Consider the following 25,368-nt stretch of genomic DNA (forward strand, 5'->3'; position numbering starts at 1 on the left):
CTTCAGTAAGACTGGGCCACTGAGGCCACACCTCCTCAATCGGGAGTCACAGAGGCCACTCCTCATTCACATCAAACGATCCACAAGCCACACCTCCTTCAGTGAGACTGGGCCATTGAGGCCACACCTCCTCAATCAGGAGTCACGGAGGCCACTCCTCATTCACACAAACGATCCACAGGCCACACCTCCTTCAGTGAGACTGGGCCATTGAGGCCACACCTCCTCAATCAGGAGTCACAGAGGCCACTCCTCATTTACATCGAACGATCCACAGGCCACACCTCCTCAATCAGGAGTCACAGAGGCCACTCCTCATTCACACAAACGATCCACAGGCCACACCTCCTTCAGTAAGACTGGGCCACACCTCCTCAATCGGGAGTCACAGAGGCCACTCCTCATTCACATCGAACGATCCACAAGCCACACCTCCTTCAGTAAGACTGGGCCACTGAGGCCACACCTCCTCAATCAGGAGTCACAGAGGCCACTCCTCATTCACACAAACAATCCACAGGCCACACCTCCTTCAGTAAGACTGGGCCACTGAGGCCACACCTCCTTAATTGGGAGTCACAGAGGCCACTCCTCATTCACATCGAACGATCCTCAGGCCACACCTCCTTCAGTGAGACTGGGCCACAAAGCCTACACCAACTTAACTGAGACTTAGTCACAGAGGCTATACCTCCTTAACTGTGATAGGGTCACATAGGCCACACCCCTTCCATAAGAATAATCAACAGAGACCAAACATCCTTCGGTAAAACCCGAGCCACAGAGGTCGCTTCTCCTTAACTGAGTAAGTTACATAGGCCACGCCTCCCTTAGTAAGACAGTCAATGGCCACACCTACTACAGTAAGACAGGCTATACAGTACCTCCTTCACAAAGAATGATCCAGAGGCCACTCCTCCTTCAGTCAGACAGCAACGGAGGCCACACCTCCTTAAATGAGACCGAGTCACCAAGGCCACACCTCCTTCAGTGAGATCAATCCACAAATGCCATGACTTCTTCAATGAAACTGAGTGACATAGGCCACGCCTCCTTAACTGAGATTGGGTCACATACAGTAGGCCACACTCCTTCCATAAGAGACCTTCTTTAGTAAAACTGAGCCACAGAGGTCACTTTCTTCTTAACTGAGTAAGTTACAAAGGCCACGCCCCATTCAGTAAGACAATCAATGGCCACGCCTCCTACTGTGAGTCAATCAGGGTGGCCATGCCTCCTTCAGTAGTTGATGCAGTCAGATAGTGAATATTCATGCTGGTGTATTGCTTCAGTACATTTTTACACTCCTGGTGCTTATCCCGTACGTCACCGGGAGCTTTTGAATCTTTTCAGTATGTAATAAAAATGAAAGATTTATGGCAGACGGTGTGTGTTATTGGCATTTCCTTTAAGCCTGAAGATCACAGGCAACGAACGACACTCTCTAGAGTCAATCAGTATACAGTTATATCCTCCACTCAAGCCGTCTAAAAGTCTAGATTCTATAATAAGCCAGACAGTCGATGGAATTGTTTCAGCTGCACTCCGGAATCGATAAAAATGCTCTTTTCCCTCTTCAGGAGTCAATGGAAAAATATTTCTGCACCGCATAATCACGGGACCTAAGTGCCATACGAATCCATGCTGCGTGTCTCCGCCAGCACTCTTTCTGTTTCAGGGCTCCAGCCTTCAGACTCGAGGTCCGGCATTGACCCGTGAAAATCGATACGCTGTACGCGCCTGCTCAGGCCAAGTCTGTTCTGCTGCAATTTGCAACTTTTATGCCCGTTAGGTAAAAAATGTAGCTGACTAGGTTGCAGAGCGAAATGCATCTTCATCTTCCGGAATCAGATGCTGACTTCATCTACAGTGCAGCAAAACAATGTTTTACCTTGTTGCTGTGTTCAGTTCCTTTTCATTAAAAAATAAAAAAAACGAAACAATTATAAATAAAATAAACAGCCAGAAGCCTTAGAGAGGGAGGAAAAGAAAAAAAAAAAACCTGACTAAATGCCAAAACACGCTGGCGCATAAAACGTGACTAATTGCAAGACAAGCAAGCAAAGCCTTAAAGTCTACACTGGTGTTCGCCATAAACTCTAATGGTACATGCTGTTAAAACGGCGGTTTGGATGCTGCAGCAGGAGCAGAGCGCAAACCCGCAATGCGAAAGATGATGGGACTGTGGAGCAGCTGTACCCAAGCGCACCACTTCAAGGATGCAAACTATTTGTTGTGTGCTTTTTCACCAATAAATGCAGGCTAGGGGTTTTTCAGGGGGAGTGCGTGTGAGGAGAAGCAGAAGGAATAGAAAGGGGAGGCGGGTGGGGGTAATAGTCTGGGGGGAAAAAAAGTCAAACACTGTTTGAACAAATGTTAGACATTCCACAGGTTAATTTAAAGCAGACTTGGAGGAAAAACTTCGAGGATTAAAAAAAAAAATGCTGCTTTTGGAAATCTGGTGTAGTTACAAGCTGAGGAATCGTATAATTTATCGTAAAAATTTAGGCTAAGCTGCTTAGAGAGAGAAAGAAGTCATTTTTTACATTTAGGATATTATATGTAATGCTTAAATAGATACCCTGATGATTTTATTTATGAAGATCACGCTTTAGAATTAGGCAGAATGAGTTCACAATCTTGAACAGCATACCAAATTTATTCTGTACGCTCTGCTCAATGAGATCACCTTGTACAGCTTTGTGAACTTGTAAAGCTTGACACCTTGAATGTGCGGGGCAACTCACCCCAGGGCACAAGCGCACACACATGCACTCATCAGTCAGCTTACAGAGTACCCGGAAGAAACCCTCAATCATGGGGAGAACATGCAAACTCCATGGATAGACATAGACTGAGTGCAGTACTAACCACTAAGCTATTGTGCAGCCCGTTCTGCTGCACCTCAACACAACTGTGCCATGTACCTGCATTGCGTTCTGAAACATTAAGCACCGAGGTCTCCACTACTGCTCTGCTGCTTTCCTTTTGGCTTTTTTCCTCATTAAATCTTATTAGTCTGAGATCGCTCATTGAAACCTGCTCCTCTCCCAGCATCTCAACACCATTCAGGAATCTTCGGATGATGCAAAGCGTTTCGAAGAAAACCACCCAGGATATAAAACCGACACCAACAGGTGAAAGCTTTCCACTTAGATTTTAGGTTGCATTAAAAAAAAAAAAAAAGTGGACAAGTGTAAGGGAAAGGAAAGAAAGGCCTCTCTTACTTGCAGTCCTCCCTGGCCTGAACCTCAGCTCCTGCTGCTAGATTAAATCAGTGTGTGAAGAAACTGGGCCAAGGACTCAACTTCCATCACCAAATCACACAATAAAGACTCAGGAGTGCTCCAAGGTGTAGCTTTTTAACCTCCAGCTGGGAGAAACCATGCTGAGAACACCACCATGGTTTAGCTTCCTTTAACTAGATTCAGAAACCAGACACGCTGACTTCTCAGCACACCAAAGCACATTTCACCACTGCCACGGGCTACTCATGGTCGTCTCGTACATACTGTAAGGAGGGTTATGAAAGCGTCAGTCATAACAACAGGAAGGGTAATTATTTATTTGATTCTTTTTCTTTTTTCCCCCTGATGGCCTCGGTGCCATTACTTTCCCTCTTGCACAACACAACTCATCCGGATGAAAAGACACCTCGCTTCGGCTTTCATCTTACTCCGGCTTTGGAGTCTGAGTCGAGCACTCAAGGCATTATGGCGCTTCAAATGTAATCAATGTGCATCCCCTTTTAGCTCGCAGAGTCTCTCCGTCCAAAATAAATGGATTTTCTGTTTTTTGCACCGGGTGTAAAATCTCATTTCTGCCCCGGCTTGTCGAGTGCTCCGTCCACGATCTATTTCTATTAACTAAAAGGAGAAGTGTGTGGAAGAAAGAGACAGTGTGGTGATGGATTTGAGGACAATACTGGCGTTCAGAGCTTAGGTGTGTCTCTACACTGCTGTTCAGGAAATGAATAAAAGAATAAATTGTTGCATGACAAATAAAACAAAAAAAAAAAAATACAAAAACACAAATGTTTTAGAAAAAAGCATTATGTAAAATAAAACCAATAGAAAAAAAAAGGATATCTGACAGAAATACAATAAAAATGCACTGGCTCAATAAACAATTTAGAGCAAGCGCTTTACCTGAAAAATGCTGTATATGACAAATAAAAATTTTATAATAAATATTAAGTTAAATAAAATATCAGGGATTATCTAAAATATGTGGGTCTACTGTATCTGAAAGATTTTGCATGACAAATAAATGCATTAAATATATGAATTAAATTTTTTCCCAGAAAAAAATTATATTGAGAAAGAAATGTGGAGTAACTAGAAAAACATTTTGTAACAAATAAAATAAAGTAAAAAAAAGGAATTTGTTGCATATAAAAAATGCTATATGACAAATAAATCAAATAAAAATACAATAAAGAAAAAAATCTGTTGTTAACATTCTACTTTACATGACAAAAAAAATGTTAAATATAATTTGAATAAATTATAAAATCATGAGGCATCTGACATTTTTTTTTTTTAAATAAATAATAATAAAAGTCTTAAAAGTTGGCTAAATACACATGCTAATTTAAGGTACTCTATCTAAGATAATTTTAGGAATCTGATTAATATTGATATAATTTATCAAATTATAGAATTATAGAATTTCACTGTGCAGTAATGTATGTGTGACGAATAAAGGCTTAACTTAACTTAAAAGCTTAAATTAGATTTAAGCTAGTGTTTATGCAAGAATTCAGAAATATAAATCTTTCCACAGACATAAATGTGACAAATGCAACACAACAAGACTCACTACCAGAGACCTGAGCTGCTGTGATCAAAGCCTTGTTATGTTTTTGATCTTTTTTTTTTTTGTCATAATTATATTTTAGGAAATGTAAATCGCTGCTTAAAATAAATCTAGTAGAACTAAAGTAAACTCTGCTTCATTGCTCCAGGGCCTGGGGGCTCGATCCTGAGCTCCTGTTACTCGCTGTTTGGGAGTCCACGTGTGGGCTGCCACTGGGGTTTTCATTATTTAGGAAAACAAATATACATCTATAAAAGATTGTATTTTCTATTTTTATAGAAATATTCTATTATATATTTTGTAGTTTACAAAAAAAAAGAAAATGCAACACACTGGTTTGAAAAATCTAGTTTTCATGAAAGCCTACTCTCCCTCTGCTGATTATTTGGTTTTACACACATACAGTATCGTTGCTGGATAAAGTCTTAGGGAAATGACGACCTGGGATCATTTTAGCGAGCGATCAGGAGTGAGGAACATCAGGCTGGGCTGACCTTTAGCGTGAAGTTAATGATGCTGTGCTGATTCGTTTACTAATGAATCCACGCACGTGATATTAATTTTGATGAACTAAACAGTGTGAGTGGAAACACTGGAGTGGTGAGAAAAGCAGTAAGGTGTTCCACAGGAAACTGTGTGCATATGGCTATGGATATATACATAGAGAGAGAGAGAGAGAGAGAGAGAAAGAGAGATGGCTAAGCATTCCTCCACACCTCAGTGAGCTCCAGAACAGGGATAATAAGCGTTCCGTCTGTTTTCCCACAACTCCCAGATCCTATTCAACTTCTCCAAGCCACTTCCACTAACAGCTCGGCTGAAATAATAATCTAAACAGCAGAAGCGATCACGCACAATGATGTTAGCGCTCGGTCGCAGAAACCCTTGGATGATGTAAGAGTTTCTTGCAAGGGCGGCCTAATTCCAGCACCATGACTGCATTTCTTCCTCCATCCAATTACCACAAATGGCCAAATCATCCCCGAGTATGCACGCAGATCAGAAAGAAAAGCAGCGGGAGGTTCGTACTGACGCTCAGCAGTAAATTACAGCCTCTGGCTCTGGCATTCCGGCAGCTCCGGTGCGATTTATACGCTCGTCCATCTTAAAATGAGGTCTAGCAAAGCGCTCAAATATCTATGGAGAGATCTGCTGGAATAAATATGCAAAAAGCTTTGTTCCTTTTTTTGGTGTTAAAACAAATCTTATTATATATGGTGAAAATTTTCTTTAATGAAACTTACAACGTTTATGGAAGGAGTCTCCAGGTTTAGTGGTTTGTAGCATTTAAAAGTTGTACCCAGTGTTCATGTTGACTTCCGGTCTTCTGTAAAATGCCTTTGAAACACAAGACTCCTTAAAAGGCTGTTTTCATGAAAATAAGAAAGCGACTTAATAACGACAGTCATAAGGTCAGTCATAGCCCTGACATGTGGTTATGAAGACCTACCGTGCTGCAGTTCATATGATGAGTTCTAAATGATTGATGTCTTTACCACCTTGATTCAATTAGCAACTCTAAGAGTTGAAAAAGTAACAGTAAAAAAAAAAAAAGGAAAAACCTGCATGCTTTGGAAAACCTTCATCCTTAGCCATCTGCTTGACGATGCGTTTTACAGATAATTAATTTTTAATCTCCGAGCTTGAATGTCAGTAAGCTTTAAGTAAACAGCAGGGTAAATCATGACTGACAGCAGCACCGCTTACTAAGCTGAAACACTCTTACGAAATTTTTCACATCTTTGCTTAACGGCTCGCTCGAATTGTATCTTTTTTTTTTCTTTTACGGTTCAATGACGAGGTCTTGTTTACTCCTAGCAAACAGCAGCTCCATTTACACCATTTAAGTTTAAAATCTGATGAACAAACCACTAGTTCTGTCAAGCTCACTTCATTGCATCTTCTTATCGAGAAATAAACGAACAAAAACATGCATGCACACACACGACGGGGTGTCGGAATGGTCTCTTGTTTATACACAGAACAAATGAGGTGTACAGTCCCCAACATACAGACGATTTCTGTTCTGAGAGCATGTTCGTAAGTCCAATTTGTTCGTAAGTTGTATAGGTCATGAGCAAATACACAAAGTGATCACGTGGCCCTATTACTGACCATCATGAGGGAGCGTGACGCTTACAATACGCTACTATGTCATCGGGCGTTTTTTATACCGCCGGCGAACCGCAGGATGTATTGCCGTAAACAAGGAGAGTAGTAATAAGTTATCCTTAAGGAGACTAGAAAATACAATTTAATAATGTTCAAAATTCAGTTTAATAATATATATACTGTATATACTGTATGTATTATTTTTGTCAGAAATCTGAAACCATTATGGAAAACTCTGAGGAGCCATAAACGAGAGCACATCCAAGCTCTGAAGTCTTAAATCTTTGCCCTGACAGAACAGTAAGCATTCCAGTGGACTGTTTGTGTTCGCAGAAGAGGGTCATGACCTGATGAGACGTCTCCGAGTAGTGCAGCTTGGACGCGGCCCGCAGACGGCTTCACACACGCGCCTTATACAGGCATTAGCGAGAAGTGCTCCTTTAATGGCAGGAGAACAGACAGTTGTTTCTGGATGACAGCGAGTTTAGTTAAAACAGACACTCCGTAAAGAAATAACAAATAAATAAAAAGTCCAGCGTAGTATAGAGATTTCGTTCGTGGTACAGACATCTGTCTGAGGTTTTTCTTTTCCCAATGAAGCAGATGCTAATTGTGATTGGCATCATTATATACTGACGCGCTGGGCGCAGGGTCATCATAACAACCATACTGATGCCAAGACTCCACAGCACAAATCTAACCCTGCCTCAGTGCGGGATCGACAGAGCGTCCTCTATCTCTTCCCTTCCTGTCCTCCATTTGGCTGAATTATTAGCTAATGGATCATGAACTTTCCAAGCCTCAGCACTTCTGCCCACCGAGCTGCCCTGCGTTTATTACACATGGCCCCTGTAAATTTGTTCAACCGTGTCCAACCATCCCTCCACACACACACACACACACACACACACACACGCACACGCACACATCCCCACTGATGTGTGATTCATAACTTGAGCAAAGGTCAGCTTATTTATTCTTGATAATTCAGTCCCTAAGCTCACTGAATGCTGGGATGAAGCAGTTGCGAGGAACTGGGTAATGGAAGGGGATTTCAGGAAATTTGTGATATCCAATATCCGGCACTTCCATGGTCTGGGTTCGATTCCTGGCTCGGGTCTGTGTGCTAGGAGTTTGCATGTTCTCCCCATATTTGGTGGGTTTCCTCCGGGGACACAAGACAAGACACATATACGGTAGAATGGACTAACTGCTGTTCCTAAATGGCTGGTAGTGTGTCAATGAGTGTTTGTGTGTGTGTGTGTGTGTGTGTGTGTACCCTGCAATGGTTTGGCACCCCATCCATGGTGTACCCTGACTCGTGCCCTAAGTCTCCTGGGATAAACTCCATATCTCTGTATACAGGATACAGCCGTATAGATGATGAGTGGGTGAGTGTACTGTACTAGACCAAGCAAGAATTACATTATCTTGTTTTTTTACTGTGCAGTAACACGTGAAATCCTCTTATGTCTTGATTTTTTTGTAGAATGCGGCATTTTTTTCTACCTATATCCACTTCGGGACATTGGCAATTCTTGTATTTCGTGTAGCAAGAAGCATCTCTTGATTTGACACTTTTCCGTTCGTTCTTAGCAGAATTTACAATAAAGGAGCCAGAGAGACATTTACACTCATATCGAGAGTCACTCCTCTTCGCGTTAAAGCCGTTCGTCTGTCAGAGCCTGAGGCGTTTCTTTCTGAATAAAGGATGACAAGGCAAGAGTGAGCTCCAGCCTTCGGATTCTTGACATTGTGTCAGAAAAGAAGCTACTGTTTCTTTTCCCCAAACAGTATCTTCTTTTCCAGTGGCCCTTAAGGTCCAATTATGCACCTTTTAAAGGTCTCCACTTTCCCAGGTGAAAGTCATCCCCTTGAGGTCACCATGCAGCTCCAGAGTTTTTTTTTTTTAAACGATCCAAAAAGTGTGTATGGCACAAAGTTCACAAACCTTGTTTTTATTTTTTTATTCTCTCTCTCTCTCTCTTACAGTTCATTTTATTTAAGAAACCAGCTTAGGGCAAGAAAAATACAAACTGCAGGTTCTCCAGGACCATGAGTAGAGAAACTTGTAGAGTAGAGAATCCAAAAGCGCTGGATCATGATTGATGAATTTTTATACACTGTGTTCATCTTACATTTCCTTTCAATATCAAACCTTCTCAAATATGTTTATTTTGTCATTGTTCTGGTGGATCTCAGTAATGCTATGCACATATATATTATAATAGCTCAGTGGTTAAGGCATTGGACTACGGTTCAGAAGGTCCCATATTCAAATCCCACAACCACCAAGTTGTCCCTGTTGGGCCCTTGAGCAAGGCACTTAACCCTTAACTGCTCAGATGTATACTCACTCACTCATTGTCTATATCCTGTGTTCAGGGTTGCGCGGACCTGAAGCCTGTCCCAGGAGGCTTAGGACACGAGGACAAGGTGCCAATTAATTCGCAGGGCACACACACATACTCACACACTCATTCACACACTACGGGCAACGGGAACGCCATTTAGCCTAATCTGCAGGTCTGTGGGAGGAAACCCACCAAGCACAGGGAGAACATGCAAACTCCACACACACAGAGACGAGAATCGAGCCTGGCCGGAAATCGAACCCTGACCCTGGAGGTGCAAGGCGACAGTACTAAACACTACACCACAGAAATGTAAGTCGCTCTGAATAACGGTGTCTGACAAATGCCTAAATGTAAAACGTAAATGTATATTATCAAAAACAACGTTTGAATGCTATACACCAGTCCATCTTTCATCAACATCTATTGTTTATATCCTAGAGAGCTTTTGGGAGATGGGGGACACCAGGGACACGGAGAAGGAGAAAAACACAAAATTCACCCAGGAATGCTGGAGGTCTGATACAGCATGAGTAGCCCCTGCATACACACAATGTCAGGGAAAAGGAAGACCGATCTGTACCCTTGTTTATACCTTAAGTGCTGTACTCCATTTCTACCTTCAGAACAGTTCAAAAGGTTAAGATTTCCATTGTATTTTTTACATGTGCAGATTAAAAAAGCAGATTAAAGGGGAACAAACAAAAGGTGCAGGAGTTCCGATTTCAGTTACACAACATGAGACAGGCATTTCCTCCTATTTGTCTCAGAAAGTCTAAAGAGCTGTAGAGACTGTGGTTTCGGAGTTAATGACAGAGACTGCAGTGGAGAAAACAATCGCCTCTAGACCTGGTGACTCTGGAGGAAAAAAAGAGGAGGATTGTTTCGATGGAAAAGTTCCCTAATGTAATCAATGTCTGGACTCAGCATGCTCCTCTCTGCAACTGTTTCGGATGAAGGAACTGCCATGTGGCCAAAAGTAGCAGCTGCGGCTGTGTGCCAAAAATCACTCCCGTCCTCCTCCTCCTCCTCCTACCCTCCCTCTCTTTCTTCCTCCCGAAGCAGCAGGGTGCTCTGTGAGGCCCCTTCATTAAGATAAGCCGGTCTGATTATTTAATAAACCACGCGTCTCGTCATGCTGGAAACACTCCACCGGGGGATTACACATCGTCTGCACAGAAGATAAATCTGCTCGAAGTGCTTGTCGGTGTCAGAAAGTATTACACGGAAGCAAACTGTTCAGGGAAACTGTGCTTGAAGCTGATTGGATGATTGCAAGCTAAACACTACTGCCCTAAGCCATGCTTGCGAAAAGCAAAACAAGTATAGGTATATAAAATGTCTCTGGAGCTTATGAGGTGGTTTCCTCTCTCATCCAGGGAAACAATAAGTCACTGAAAGTCTTTGGGTATACACAGAGGCAGGGTTTATAAACTGTTTAGTCTTATCCCGAGTCATCACCATGTCCCAGTTACACGGTGATTAACTAGACATGCTTGTTATAGTGTTACCGTCCGTGAAAAATGGCGCGATATTTAACTTACGGATAACAATTCATAACTCTAATGCCCAAGTGTCCCTCTGAGTCCGTAAAACGATGCCGCTGTTTAAACATGCTTACGGGAGCTGTGATTCAATTCTATTGGTATGAACTATTCTAAGGGGGGAAGCAATTAACTTGGACCTACAGTAAACTAGCCTAGCCATAGTCAGCGTAAGCCAAGTAACGTTTAGCAAACAGAATCCGCGGCAGTTTTGTCGACGTGCAGTCCTCTGGTGTAGAGTTGTAAGTCTGAAAGGTTAAAATAGCAATCCATCTGTATTATATCTGGTTCCCTGATCTCAGCCGGAATGTCTGATGATTCCTGCAGTTTTAGCAGCTTTGTGTTCCGCCATGTGTGTTGAAAAACAGCGTTGCTTCAGCGTCGCTGGAGCCCCCAGATGAAGCGTCAGCATTTCGATAGACAGACGGAGCTCACATGACGGCATATGTTTCTGGACACGGATGAGAGCTTGGATTAGACAACATATTAGCAAGATGTGAAGTTGAAATCTTCTCAGTGCGCAGCGTGAACTGCAAACACAACCTTAAAATATATTTCACCAAATAGAATTTTGGAGAAAAAAAAAAGAAAAAAATGCTGCCAGCATATGTTGTCTGTTTAATGTTCCTGCCATTTCCATGATTACTGGAAAGCAGCGAATGTTGCGGCTGACAGGGTTGCATGGAGAGAGGCTGAACAGACTGGGAGGAAGATCTTTTCCACTGCCAATGGCACCAGTAGTATTTCGCAGACTTGCTGGAGACATCCTGGTACCCGCTGATAACAGCCCGACCTGCCGCTAATCCGTCCGCGCAGGCTTGCAGCCTGTGTGCTGAGTAACAGCAAGGCCAATTGGATGGTAATGCTCCATATGGAAGCTCTATCCAACACTGATGGTCTCCGACGCGTGATGAAGAAAGCAGCTAAATCTGGAGAGGTCCAGCTCATTCAAAGGTGTCTCTGTAAAGTCTCTGTAAAAGTTTTGATTTGCGCTGTCGATTTCTCCCTTCTGGTTAATCAGAAAGAGCTGACTTGTTTCGTATGCTTCTAAAAATCTTGCATGCATATTTTCTTCTTCTTTTTCTTCTTCTTCCTCCTAATGAACTCCCAGACTAATTGCCACTCACACCTTTTTTCCCTCTTTGCTCTCTAAAAAGTGAAGGAAAATAAATCAGGCCAGCAAACTGGACGGAATTTCAAAGAAACACCGCCGGCCACCAGGGACGAGGATAACGTGCTGTGTGGCGTTCTAATAAGGGGAACCGACTTTGCCACCAACAGCAACATCGCACTCCTGATGAACACGTCCAGGGTTTTAAACAGCACCTTCACAGCCAGGAGTTAAACTGGGAATTAGAAAGAGACAGGAGACAGACATGGGCGGCATTTTTTTATTTGCCATTTTACCTTTTTGTGTAAATTCCGTCATCTAAATTAAACGGTTGTTTATTTAAATACATATAGTGCTTGTATAACCACCAAATAATTAAAATCTAAATCATGCAAGCTCGCAGGAATCTTTAGTGGTCAAAAAGTCGTAGTGATGTTAAATCGGCAACATTGGTTAGGGTGTTTTTTTTTTTATATTATTGTGTTTTATGATTAGAAGAACATTGACTACAAGATGATGAGATAGAGTTGAACAAATACCCCTCTAATACAATGCTGCAAAAACAACTTCAAAACAATATTAATACCACACTGTTAGCCTGAGCGGTCAAAGCAGTGTGCATACATAACAAGAACCACAAAAAATACCAGACAACAGCAATTTTCTCTAATATTAAACTGGAAAGCAGACAAAAGGTTACTTAGCGTCTGAGATGTGTTCTGAGAAAGCAAACAGGATGCAGTTTGGTCTCTGAGAGGTAAAGTTACGACACTAGTTACTAGATACACACACGGTGTGCGGGAAGCTGTTGTATTCATCCCAACCTCCGGAACCCTGACCGGAACCATGTTAGAACCTTAAGGGACCATGGATGTGCTCGGACGTAGTGCGAATGGATGACAATTGTCATAAATGCACCAGATGAACCTTCAAATTAGACTGTTTTCATGATGTACAGTACTTGGAACCTTGCATTCGGGTTGTTTATTCAATGTTTTGTCAAAGTCATTATAATTTTCAAAAACAACGTCGTCCTGACAGTTAACATCATCTCAACTACATGATGCTCATCCATCGTTAGGGTTCCAGTACTTAAACCAGGTATTTTCCAAAAGTAAGTGCCCCCTACAGTCATAAGATATGCAGCATCATATAATATAAGAAAGCAGAATGCACATGTTTCTTAATAGTACTGTAAACTGTTCAGTTCAGAAAATCCGTATGGCTTTTCAGCACATTAATGAATATTGGGATGTAACCTGGAATACGACTGTGTAATGTAAATGACGTACGATTTGTTGTATAATAGGACATACTGTACTGTACATTATGGTTCATTTTAAAACATATTCACATACCCCAAATTGGTTTTGATGACAGTTTAACTGGAGAAAACTTGTCTCAGGAAATGACACAATAAACATGTAAAATGTTGCCAATTTTACTTTGGTATAGAAAGTGAGCGTATGCGAGAAGTTTTATTTGAAAAAAAACTGAGGTTTGTGGATGGATGTGAGTCAAGTGCTTTATAGTTCTTGTGGTAGAAACCATTTACACGAGTTGTTGAGATTAAAATATCTGAGCGCTACCGTGACAGACGTGTACAAATTGGCCACATAGTGACTGTTCCGGGTATTTGCTGTTATGATTCAATCAGCACGGATTTGGCAACCCGGACAATGCGTCTGAGTAGCTGCAGTGCGTTTGTGAGGAAATAACTGAACCTATCCGGCAGCCTGGCATCGACTCAGTAAGGCCGCTTAAACAATCAATGGAGCGCGGAGGAGGAGGAGAGCGAGTGATTAAAAAGCTGCTGACTTAAGGAGGAGAGATAGATGGCATTCCAGGAGGTGGAGTCGCCTCGGTGTCATTTCGCTCATGGGGATTTTACAATAGCCTCATGATGTAACGAACGCTGCTGCGGTGTGTATGTGTGTGTGTGTGTTTGGGGGGGCTCATTAATATTAAAGAGGATATCCACTCATGAAAATGTCTGAGATGGAGGACAGGATTATGCAGCAATGATGGGAGTTGTGTGTGTGAGAGAGAGAGAGAGAGAGAGAGAGAGAGAGAGATATGACGACAGTGCAGCAGCAGTACTAGAGCTGGTTGAACTATAAGAGAGAGAGAGAGAGAGAGAGAGAGAAAGAGAGAGAGAAAGAGAGATGTGCCAACACTGCAGTGATGGAGGGAGAGGAAGGCAAATTGAGGTAGAAGTGAGATAGAAGTAAACATAAAAGTAGACATGAATGCAAAGATGATGAAAAAGCAAACAGATGGAACTGCAAAACAAGAGATGAGTTAATGGGGATGAGGTTGAGAAAGAGGGCAGAAGTTGAGCTAAAAAGGAGACAAATGTGAAGTACAAGAAGCAGGTATCGACGTGAAGAAGGAAACTGATGGATGATGGATAAAGAAAATGGAGACGGGGAATGAGAAAGAGGCAGAAATGGGTGAAATGATGGACAAATGGGAACAAACAGAGAGGAGAAAAGATGGAGGTGAAGATGGAATGGGAAATAGAGGAAAAGAAGGAATGGAGGTAATTAAAAAGAAAAGAGATTAGATGCTAAGAAAGGAGAGACTGGTGCAAAAAAAAAACAAGGTATTGAAGAAAAGGGTAATGGATGTAAAGAAGACGAGGCAGGGGAATGAACCAGGAAAAAAAAACAAGGAGGGATGGATGTACAGATGGTGGGAAAAGAAAGGCTCTGACAGAAAAGGACACCTATTCATCATTTAATTTTTCTCTGAGAGCTTCAAATGAATACGTTCGCCCCCCTCTCTCTCTCTCTCTCTCTCTCTATCTCTATCTCTCTCTCGCTGCCATGTCAGCATTCTGCAGGACATGAGAAGCCTGATCGCAGCACGTAAGCTGAGTCATGCCTCTCATTAGCACATAGAGGTGGTACGTTCATCAAAACGCCAGCACACACACGCACGCTCACAGAGAGACAGAGTGTAGAAAAGTGTGTACAGTAAGGTGATGGGAAGGTTATATTACCGGCAGTGTGCAGTACAGGCAGCGCTCGATACCAGAGAACTCAATACACCCGAGAGAGAGACAGAGATGGAGAGACGGAGAGAGAGAGAGAGAGAGAAAGTGTAGATCAGGTGAAAACTGTCAAAAAAGAATCGTAGAGGAGTTTTTTTATTTGTCCTGCTTTTACCTGTCATCTGTAATAATAATAAAAAAAATAAGAAGAAGAAGAACATCCATTATGATCATTACATCACAGCACTGTGAAATCCTCGATTCTGATTGGCCAGAAGGTGTCAATTCATTTTCTATCACAGCGCCACTGACAGAGGTGACTAGCGACAGTTCGTTCAGAACGAGAAGTCATACAGCAGATGGTTGACATTGGAGTTTTAGAAATAATTGTAAAAGAAAAAAGGAGGAAACAAAACACACATAGACATAAACATTGGTGAAACACACCAGCAAGTCCACTTGGGAATGCCTCAAAAAATACAAATTTAAGGTTTTGGAGCGGCCGGCCTCCTCCACAGCGATGTGAAAGGATCGTTGCCAGTTATCGCAAATCACAAATTAGTTTGATGATCTCAAGTGTAACCAATAATGAAATTTTTTTTCACAGCACTATAAATATTATTTTTTCCACCTGACCCTGCAGTGTACAGGTACTTGAGAAAAATCCCCCCCCTCCCCCCTTCCAGTTTTACCGCCGTGTCGAGACGAGTGACATACGGCTGCCGTTGAAGTGCGCAGTGCTGACATGCAGCGGGAATGATCGTGAAGAAGAGTGATAGAAGAAGTAACGTGGGTGATTATGGACAGAAGCTGAAAGGCGTAAATGAAATACCGCATCATACCCTGTGTGTGTGTGTGTGTGTGTGTGTGTGGGAGCACACTCAGGTAGGTGTCTTGTTTCTCAGCAGGGGTGGACAGAAGGCGGCCTGTAATGATGACCTGGATAACAGCACAGAGCGAGCAAAGTGACAGAGCAACACGGTGTTAGCACATTTCCAGGATGCTGTGTTGGCTTTTCTCTTGTTAGCGCCCACGTAAAACAGGCTTGCACCATCCTGACTAGCTCTCATGTCACGGGGAAATGGCTTGTCTGGCTAGTTTAAAGATAACATTATGCATTTCTAGACATTTGGAAACTCTTTTGATGCACAAACTATTTCTACCTAGCTAGAAAAATGTTCCATGGGTCCATCTTAGCCTGTGCAATGTCCTACGCATTGCTAACAATGCTCTTAAAGTATATTTTAACACGAGTAGTCCAAAGACATTTAGCCGCATTGCTAGATGCAGCAGAAGCCAAACGGCAAAGTTAATGTAAACAGTGCTAACATTCATGAATGCCTAGAGAATCACTCTGTAGTGCACAACTGATCATGTTACGTTTGCTAATGTAAAGCTATTACATTATGCAACAACATTAGCATCGGCTAAGCAGCAGGTGGCATAAAGTGCAAGAATGAGGCTGAGCAGTATCCAACAGAACCCAACATAAAAGCTAATGCTAATAGTGAACAGGAGGGATGGAGGACTTCTTGTGTCGTGTCCAAGTCCACATTAGCCAGAGAGTGGCTCGCCACTTCAGTAAAGCAGCTCGTGTTATTAAGCGGCTAAAACACACACCCTGGCAATTATCATGCTGGCGAAAGATGATTCCTCAAGCTGTGTTACGGCACAAAACTGCTTAATACGATTCTTCCTTCAGAAGAGTAAGCAGCTTAGGTGGTAAAAAAAAAGGGAAAAAAAGCTGCATTATTTTATTTTACTTAAAGAATCAGCAGCCATTTAGCTGAGTTAGCATTTTACCCCATTTGTCCCCTCCAGCCCCAGCATGGGTGGATTTAATTGGCTTGTTAACGAGCGGCTTATGGAACGGAGACGTCCTGCGCTTCCATTTAGCTCTGTTTGTGAAGCACAGAGGTGATACGCTGCTGATGAGGCTAATGCGTTTTAAGAAGACGTCTGCTCGACCAATTAGCATTTCTTCAGCGAAACCCTCAGGGGCTGTGAGGACGCATGAGACTGTGAGTTTATAAACCAGCAGGAACTCATTCGGTTAATGGTGGCGCTGTATGAGTTATGGAATCGAATGAAATGAAAGAAATAAAACACTCTGCGTCGTGCTGTTATAGGAAAATAATCAAAAAGTAGGGTGGTGTAATTAAGCGGGGTTATCGCTCCATCACCATGGCTGATTGTTTTCCAATAACAGCACGTCATGGAGTGTTTTATTGCTCTTATACCACAGTAAATGCTAACGATGATTCCTTTTTTAATCGTTATCCGTTTCGATTTAATTTGGAAAACAGGCTTTTGTTCTCACTTCGGTTATAAACAGGTCTCACCCTTTTTTTTTACCCTTTAGACATTTAAAAAAAGCTTGTCATGTGACTGAGAAACTGCAAAGGGGAAAGTCCTTCATTACTGAAACTGGAGACTCCTTACAAAATCGTTTAAAAAACAATGCATAATTGAACAGATTATCAGTCTTAGTAAGAATGCGACATCCATCGCATACAAGCTGTTACTATAGAAACAAAAACGCATCTAAATGCACCGTAGACCTGCGTCACCATTTCCCCTGCAGAGCGTGAAAGTAATAGATTCTTAAAATTGTGTTGAGTCTCCTTTAACCCGACACAAGCATCACTCCTGCGTCCTTTTCTCTTAACGGCATGTTGTTTCCTAAATGTCACACGCGAGCACACGCCGAGCTAGACACCCGCACAGGCAGAGACCTCCGGTTCTCCACTGCAGTTACACTGTCAAACTGCATAAGCAGGAAGGTAAAGGAGCCTGGAATAAACACAGGAGATCCGACGGCTTAGCACATGGAGGTGGTGGAAACGCGACGGCACCTGCATTAACCACCGGCTTTGACATAATGGGTGTCCGTTCAAGTAGAGGCTTTCAGAGCAACGCAAGCTATTTCGAGCAGGCGCTGTGTGTAGGAAATGCATGTCTGAGCTGAACGCCAGGCCAATGAAACTTTTACACATAACCAAAAACAAGGATGTCATTTTTAAGGGTGTGTATGATTAAATTTTAACAGTAAATAAACCTTGGTTTTGGGTTTACCTTGTGCCATTTCAGCAGCTCTGGCCCCTTCGGGCGTGACTCCACAAGACAAGGAATGGATTGAAATTGATTTCCTGTCAGTAATTAAGGCCACAAGATTTGTCCTTGTGCACAAGTGACCTAGTCGATCAATTCCCGAATGCTATTGAAAATGCTCGTCTTCGCCTTGTGATCTTTTGCGTAAATCCATGAAGCAGACGTTGGTTCTGAATAAAATGAGTGGCAAATCATGCAGTTCCTCAAATTACCACAAGGGTCCAAAAGTAAGTCAAACCCCATAGAGTCCTATGTCTAACTTCTTGTCAACCCACAGTTGAGCTTAAAGCCTGGTCTTCAGGAAACCCGTGGGTGACGTCACAGAGGGTTCGTCCTCTCCAGTCTATGGGTAAATCAGCTGATATAATTTCATACTAAACATGTGACCAGTGGAATGATCTACAGTATATATATATATATAGTGTTATCTTGGAGGAGTGAAACCCACTCCAAAGGGAATTATGTGCAACCTGCATTCTTTCTCTGAAATGAAGCGACTTCAGACAGACAGACACTCGCTGCTTGCAAAAAAAAAAAAAAAAACACAAAAAAGGTGTGTGCGAGATGAGCGCCTAAATTGCTGCCAGACTGAGGAGGAGTAAACAGGAAGACCTGATTTGCTTCGCCCTCCTCGAATGATTTCAGATAATTCCAACCACCTGTGTGCGTCCACTTGGTGCGCTAGCTGTAGGAACAAAAGCAAAAGTGGATCCTAAAATCTAGCATTGAACGTAAAAAGAAAGACGTTAAAGAAAAAATTAATACATGACTAACATACAAGCTGTAGCATATTACGTAAATCAAGACAAGGCTTAATTTTTATCGAGTGAATTGAAATATAATTTCTAGTTTTCTTATTAGACAATATTCGTAAATCAATTGCTCACAGCTAATCATGAATAATACAGATCCTAGAGTACATCAGTAGAGTATAGAGTTAACCTTTGAGTTATTGTAGCTTAGCAAGCTTAAGTATGTGAGATGAATTTTTCCAGCTAGCAAGCTAGTTTATAAGACTTTATAATAATATTTATCACAGTTCACGAAAAGTTTTATAGCAAAGTAGTGAAAGAAAAAGCGGGCATTGTTTCAACAGTTACACTATCTTAATAACATTTTACTAGCTAGCAGGCTAGCTATGAGGTGACAAAAAATAACAGAGTGTTTTATATCATGTTAATGTTAGTAAAACTCTTGCTACCACAGCTAATGCGATGCTAAACAAGTACAACTCGTAGTTAGCGTCATCATTCATTTTTCTTCACTTAGCAACAAGCTAATCTTAAACCACAACCTCACAAGATTAAACCAAACTGAGAAAGGACGAAGGGTGAGATCAGCTCTGTTATAAAATGTATTTCCATTACTCACAGTGCATTATGGGTAATTCTGTCAGATTCAAAATTACCCTGAAATTACCCTGAAAATGGACGATCATATTTCGTTAGCATAATGAACTTATTTAACATGGCTGACGTTCTGAAGAAAAGAAAGACGTGGATTGCAGCGTTTGTGAAAGTTTATGTAAATATTTTCCTCGGATTTATGAGCTCGCTTGGCTGCTCTGCTTCACGGCGGGGGTGGGGGGGGGGGGGGGGGAGGGGAGCGTTAGCTCGAGGCTACCTGAGGAGAATGTTTGTAGAGAAAACACACAGCTTTATTAAAAGCATGTGCTTCTTTTCAGCCACCCTGAATTCAACTCTGTTGTTTATGGAAAGATGAATAAGAGCAGAGTGAATATCTGCGGAGGTTTACCTCATCTCCGAGATTAAGAACGATCACCAAAGCAGACGTTTAGCCTTACGCTCATTTATCTAAACGATAAATCACCAAAAGCTTTTATGCCACAAAACAGGGATTGATTTGTTTATACAGTATATACGTGTGTGTGTGTGTGTGTGTGTTACATTTTCACATTTAACCTGAGCCTAAACTCCAGAGAGCTAATGTTAGCACTCCCCTCCCCTTGCTCTCTCGCTCTTTTTCGTTCCTCTTGGCCGGGCCTGAGCAGATGGTGCCACTATTTCGGTTTGTTTCCGGGTCATTAAACAGATCCCCCTTAATGAAATTGAGCCTTTCGACTGTATTTTTTTTTTATCAATGCTGCTCATCCCAGTATTAAAAGGGGGCGGGCCACTTTGCCTCCCAGTTTAGCTGAGAGGGGCGCAGACTCTCTGTATATCAGTTAGAGGCGTGGCCTCCGTGTCAGTAACTAAAGAAGGAAGTCTGTCTGTTGTACATTTCAGTCTCAAATAAGGGGCGTGTCTGCTATGTATGTCAGCACCTGATAATTATGGTGTGGCCTCTCTATGGAGAAGGGGTGGTTACAACATTGAGATGTTGTTACCTCCGTATATTTCGGTCTATATGAAATGGGCGTGGAGGTGTGGCCATTGTAGATGCCTATGTCAGAGGGGGGACTTCTGTGCTAGAGAGTCTACTGGTCGCAGAGGAGAAGCATGGCCCAGGTTAGTGTCAGTCATAATGAAGGAGGTGTGGCCTCTGTGTTCATCAGTCATAATGAAGGAGGCGTGGCCTCTGTGTTCATCAGTCATAATGAAGGAGGCGTGGCCTCTGTGTTCATCAGTCATAATGAAGGAGGCGTGGCCTCTGTTCATCAGTCATAATGAAGGAGGCGTGGCCTCTGTGTTCATCAGTCATAATGAAGGAGGCGTGGCCTCTGTGTCAGAGAAGAATGTTCTAGAAAATATTTTATGGTGTGTGTCTGTTTAACAACAAAGATGTGACTCAGTACTTTACTGCCTTCTCTAGGCCAAACCTTCTTCATTATGACCGACTGACACAGAGGCCACGCCTCTTTCAATATAACTGACTTGACGCAGAGGTCTTTCATGTTGTTCTATGGTGATTGGCATCCAGTAAGTTGCATTACCGCCGTGAATAAGGGAGAGTGAGTCTTCCTTATACCCCTATCTCACCTATGCAGTTTGACCCACGGTGAGATGCGGTGTTAGGCACTGTGAGCTGCCGCGATTGCCTGCTGACGTTCCGCTTATGTTCTGCAGGATCCGCAAGCTTCCGCGAGGGCCACCAAAAAAATTTAAACATGTTTTAAAGTTTTGTTTTTTTTTAAGTAAAGATGGAAATGTACTCACAGTGCCAAAATCTGCGGTGAATCATGATGAACCGTACTCACAGCCACCGCGCAAAACCGCGCAGGTGAGATAGGGGTATTACTGGTGTTGGTAATGCAACTTTTCAGATTAAAATCTTTCTCGACACATTCTTCTCTTTGATCAAATATTTGTTTCAGAAGTGTACACATCATTAAAGTGCATCCATGTTTCCCCTAAAGTTTACAAAATCTGTAATCAACATCACACACAGAGCAAAGTCATTCAGAACACTCCCCATGTCCCCAGGACAAGATGAACTTTGAGAGGATCAAACGTAAAGCTTGGAGTGATGAGATGAGTGTGTGTGTGTGTGTGTGTGTGTGTGTGTGTCAGCTACTTTTATGAAAGTTCTCTGAACTTCACTCTGGGGAGTCGTACTAGCTCCAGTAGCACATCCCTCCTGCAGAGCGTGCTTTCTAATAAAAGTGTCTGCTAACGGCTATTTCTGAGCTCTGTGCGTTAAGTCCGGCTTCACATAGAGTAAGTTTGTGTGTGTGTGTGTGTGTTACCCCCCCCAGAGGGACGTACTGCTGTCTTTAATTAGCAGAGCACATCTCAGCAGGGAGACGCCGCTCACCGAGAGCCGTGTCAGAGCGCTTGGCCAAATCAGAGTGGCATCCACGTCCTCCCACCAGACACACACACACACACACACACACACACAGCCTGTCATTCTCCTACATGCTGTTACACCTCCATGATGTGCCTTGATTGTTTCATTGCTGTTTTAATATCACCAGATATAGCACATGTTTGTTTTAATTTTTTATTATTTTTAGATAAGTGAAAGACCACGCCTCCTTCACAAGAACTAACAGACACAGCAACCCCGCCTCCCTTTCAGCACTGATGTACAAACGCCACACCTCCTTCCCAGCGACTGACAAAAGGCCACGCCTTCAAACGCCATTCTGGAGTTTGTTTATATAAATGCACCATACATACAAATCATCTTCTTATATGATTTAAAAAAAAATCCCATTTATTACATACTGTTCCATTTAGATGCAGAGCTAGTGTGGTATTAGCAGCAGCTAGAGGTTAGCATTAGTCCAGTGCACTAATTAGTTCATGAATGAAAAGAAGAACCAGAATGACTAATTAATGGAGGGTCAGGTGCCAAGCTGTTCGCCTTCCAATGTACCTCATGGAACCTGGCGCTAATGCTAATCAGCTCGAGAGGTCGTGGCACAAACACGCAGGGCCAAGCAGGCTAGGCTGTTCTATACATTTAATTACAGAGCTGTTGTTATTCCAGTCGTTTGGATGAGGAAGTCTGAGTGCAGAAGAGAGAAAGGAGAGATTAGAGAGTAAAGAACAGGGCTGGTGTGGAGCAAGACGTCACTTCTTAACCTCTGGTTGTGCCCTGACAGACACCCCGGCTGCCCCCGGAGATCCAGCTCTAAATATAGTCCTTAACTCATCTTTAACTTCTTCTGTAACTTCAGTTACTGTTTATCGTGCAGTACTGCAGTCGAAATAAATCAATACGTGTGCAGAATGAAATCATTTCAAGTCCTCAGGGCTGAGAGGATTAGCAGAGATGCTGTTTCTACCACCCATCTTCTTATACCACAGTATCACTTACGTTAGAGCAGCTTTAAAAAGGACAATATTAATTAGAATTAATGTGTGAGGGGCAGTATGGTATGGTCTGGGGCACTATGGTATGGTATAGGCAGTGTGGTATGGGATGGGCAATGTGGTATAGTGTGGACAGTGTGGGGCAGAGTGGTATTGTATGGTATGGTGTGGACAGTGTGGTATTTTATTGGCAGCATGGTATGGTATAGAAAAGACAGACAATGTATAAAGGAAGTGTCTTTGAGCCTCTTTGAGTTTGAGTGTACTGAATATAGATGAACGGCAGACATACAGGACCATGTTTGATGGATTTCTGCAGAACTGCCCCTGTTTTCATGTCTTTCCCCAGCAAAGCCTAAGAGCCCATCTGTAAAACTCGGCTGAGGCAGTTCTTCAGTTCTGCCCTAATGGACAGTCGCGTTCCCTGCTGAAATTCCCAATGGGATGGAGTCGGGCTCCAGAGTCAGGTCATGATTCAACAACGCAATGAGTCTCGCAATGTCGGCAAGTCTGCAGCATGAGGCAGAGCGATAAATCACAGAACCAGAGAAACTATCTGTCTCCAACTGACTGCGAGTCACGCTGCTGATGAATTAAACAACAGTTCAAAACCCATCAAATAAAATCATAGCTGGTGGGTGAGTCAGCCAGCAACTCCTACGCCCCTACACATCTACGCACCAACCCACCTCGCATCTACTACACACCTACCCACCAACGCACCAATCCACCTACGCATCTACTGGACCCCTACCCCCCAACCCACCTCGCATCTACTACACACCTACCCACCAACGCATCTACCCACTAACGCACCTACTACGCACCTACGCATCTACTACACACGTACACAACTACGCACCTACCCACCTACGCATCCACTACGCACCTACGCATCTACCACACACCTACACAACTACACACCTACACACTGATTCATTAATTTTATGAATTAAAATGTCGCACAGTACCAGAGCCTAAATCTAATCAAACTAATTATAATAAAGATAATAATAATAATAAGTAATAAGAAACATTTATAACATGTCATCAAAGCCTAATATAATAAAAGGTAAATAAATTATTATGTTAAACAAATAAATAAGTAAAATAATAATACTAAATTCATTACTTTTTTTTACTTTGTAGGAAGCCAGTGAAAATGGAAAACATTGGAGACACTGCAGTCACAAAATAAAACAAACAAACAAATAAATAAATAAATAAATAAATAAATAAATAAATAGCCTAAATAAAAAAATTTAAAAAAGCATATTGCCACATTCCTATGAAGGAAAATAGGAATAAATATCATTATGAAATGATTATCAGAAAGAAAGAAAAAAGAAAGAAATTTGGGTAAATAAATAAATAAATAAATAAATAGTGGACAATGAGCCATAATGGCACTTTCATATAAACAAACTAAATATAAATCATTATAAAAGGACTATGGGAAATAAATAAACTGGCAAAAATGCTTAATACCACATTCATATAAACAAAACAAATTAAGTACAATAAAAAATAAATAAATAAATAAATAAATAGAATAATTTCTTTTGTCATTGTATTCATGTGCATAAAAAGTTCATGCCATGAACTTGAAATTACAAACATGCTGTAAAAAGTGTCGTGTGTATACCGTTCCAAACAAAGTCCGTAAACAAGTACACAAAATATTTACAGTACGTATGTGATACAGGAAGTCAAGGGTTAACTAATAAACAAATGTAGGAATGCAGTTCTTTTCCTCAATAAATTACCATGCACATTATTTTACATATAGGTTAATTAATAATTAATATATACGCATTTGAAAAACATGCACAACAGAACAAAAAGTTCATCATTAATCAATTTATAGTAAAAAAAAAAAAGAAAAATGAAATAAAGAAACATACAGTATGTTAATAGAGTAAAGTTGTACTTTGTGCGTAATGTCTAATGCAAACTTGTTTTAACTTATATTTATATTAAACATTGATGTTATGTTTATTACTTTACATGTATAACTTATATACTATCAGGACTCAGAGTCCCTCCATCCATCCATCCCTCCATGCAGAAGCTCAGACTCACCCAGCAGCAGCAGCAGCCGGAGCGCGAGCGGGAGGGACGCACGGGCGGCGGACATCGCGAGAGTCCCGGGAAAGACCTGATGAGATCGCGCGCTCAGGACGAGCCCGGTTCATGAGTCTTAAAGAGAAAAACCGGATCAGAGCTCAGTCTCTTCGTCTTCTGAGCATCCTCTCTCCGCCAGGGAGAACCGAACCGGCGGGAAAAAAGCCTGAAAGTTCCGCCGCGTGTCTCCCTCTCTGTCTCCCTCTCTCTGTCTCTCTCTCTCTCTCTGTCTCTCTCCCTCTGTCTCTCTCTCTCTCTCTGTCTCTCTCCCTCTGTCTCTCTCTCTCTCTGTCTCTCTCTCTCTGTCTCTCTCTCTGTGTCTCTCTGTCTCTCTCTCTCTCTCTCCCTCTCTGTCTCTCTCTCTGAAGCGGATGCTGCGCTCCGTCCTGCCTCGCGTGCGCTCCCGTTAAAACACACACTGTACACACACTCATGCACAGAGCGAGACCCGCGAAGGTGTGTGTGTGTGTGTATGAGT

General features: G+C 42.2%; 1 protein-coding gene across 1 annotated transcript in view; it reads right to left on the reverse strand.

The window, feature by feature from the left end:
* LOC128545374 (CXADR-like membrane protein) overlaps nt 1-25,102 on the reverse strand; it is a 39,804-nt gene extending 14,702 nt beyond the window's left edge. The window contains exon 1 of the mRNA XM_053515590.1: nt 24,849-25,102. Coding sequence (XP_053371565.1) covers nt 24,849-24,903 — 55 coding nt within the window. The 5' untranslated portion in view covers nt 24,904-25,102. The remainder of the gene's footprint in view (nt 1-24,848) is intronic.
* Between the last annotated feature and the right edge of the window lie 266 nt (nt 25,103-25,368).

This window comes from Clarias gariepinus, chromosome 17 (genome assembly GCF_024256425.1).
Source record: "Clarias gariepinus isolate MV-2021 ecotype Netherlands chromosome 17, CGAR_prim_01v2, whole genome shotgun sequence".
Taxonomy (NCBI): Eukaryota; Metazoa; Chordata; class Actinopteri; order Siluriformes; family Clariidae; genus Clarias; species Clarias gariepinus.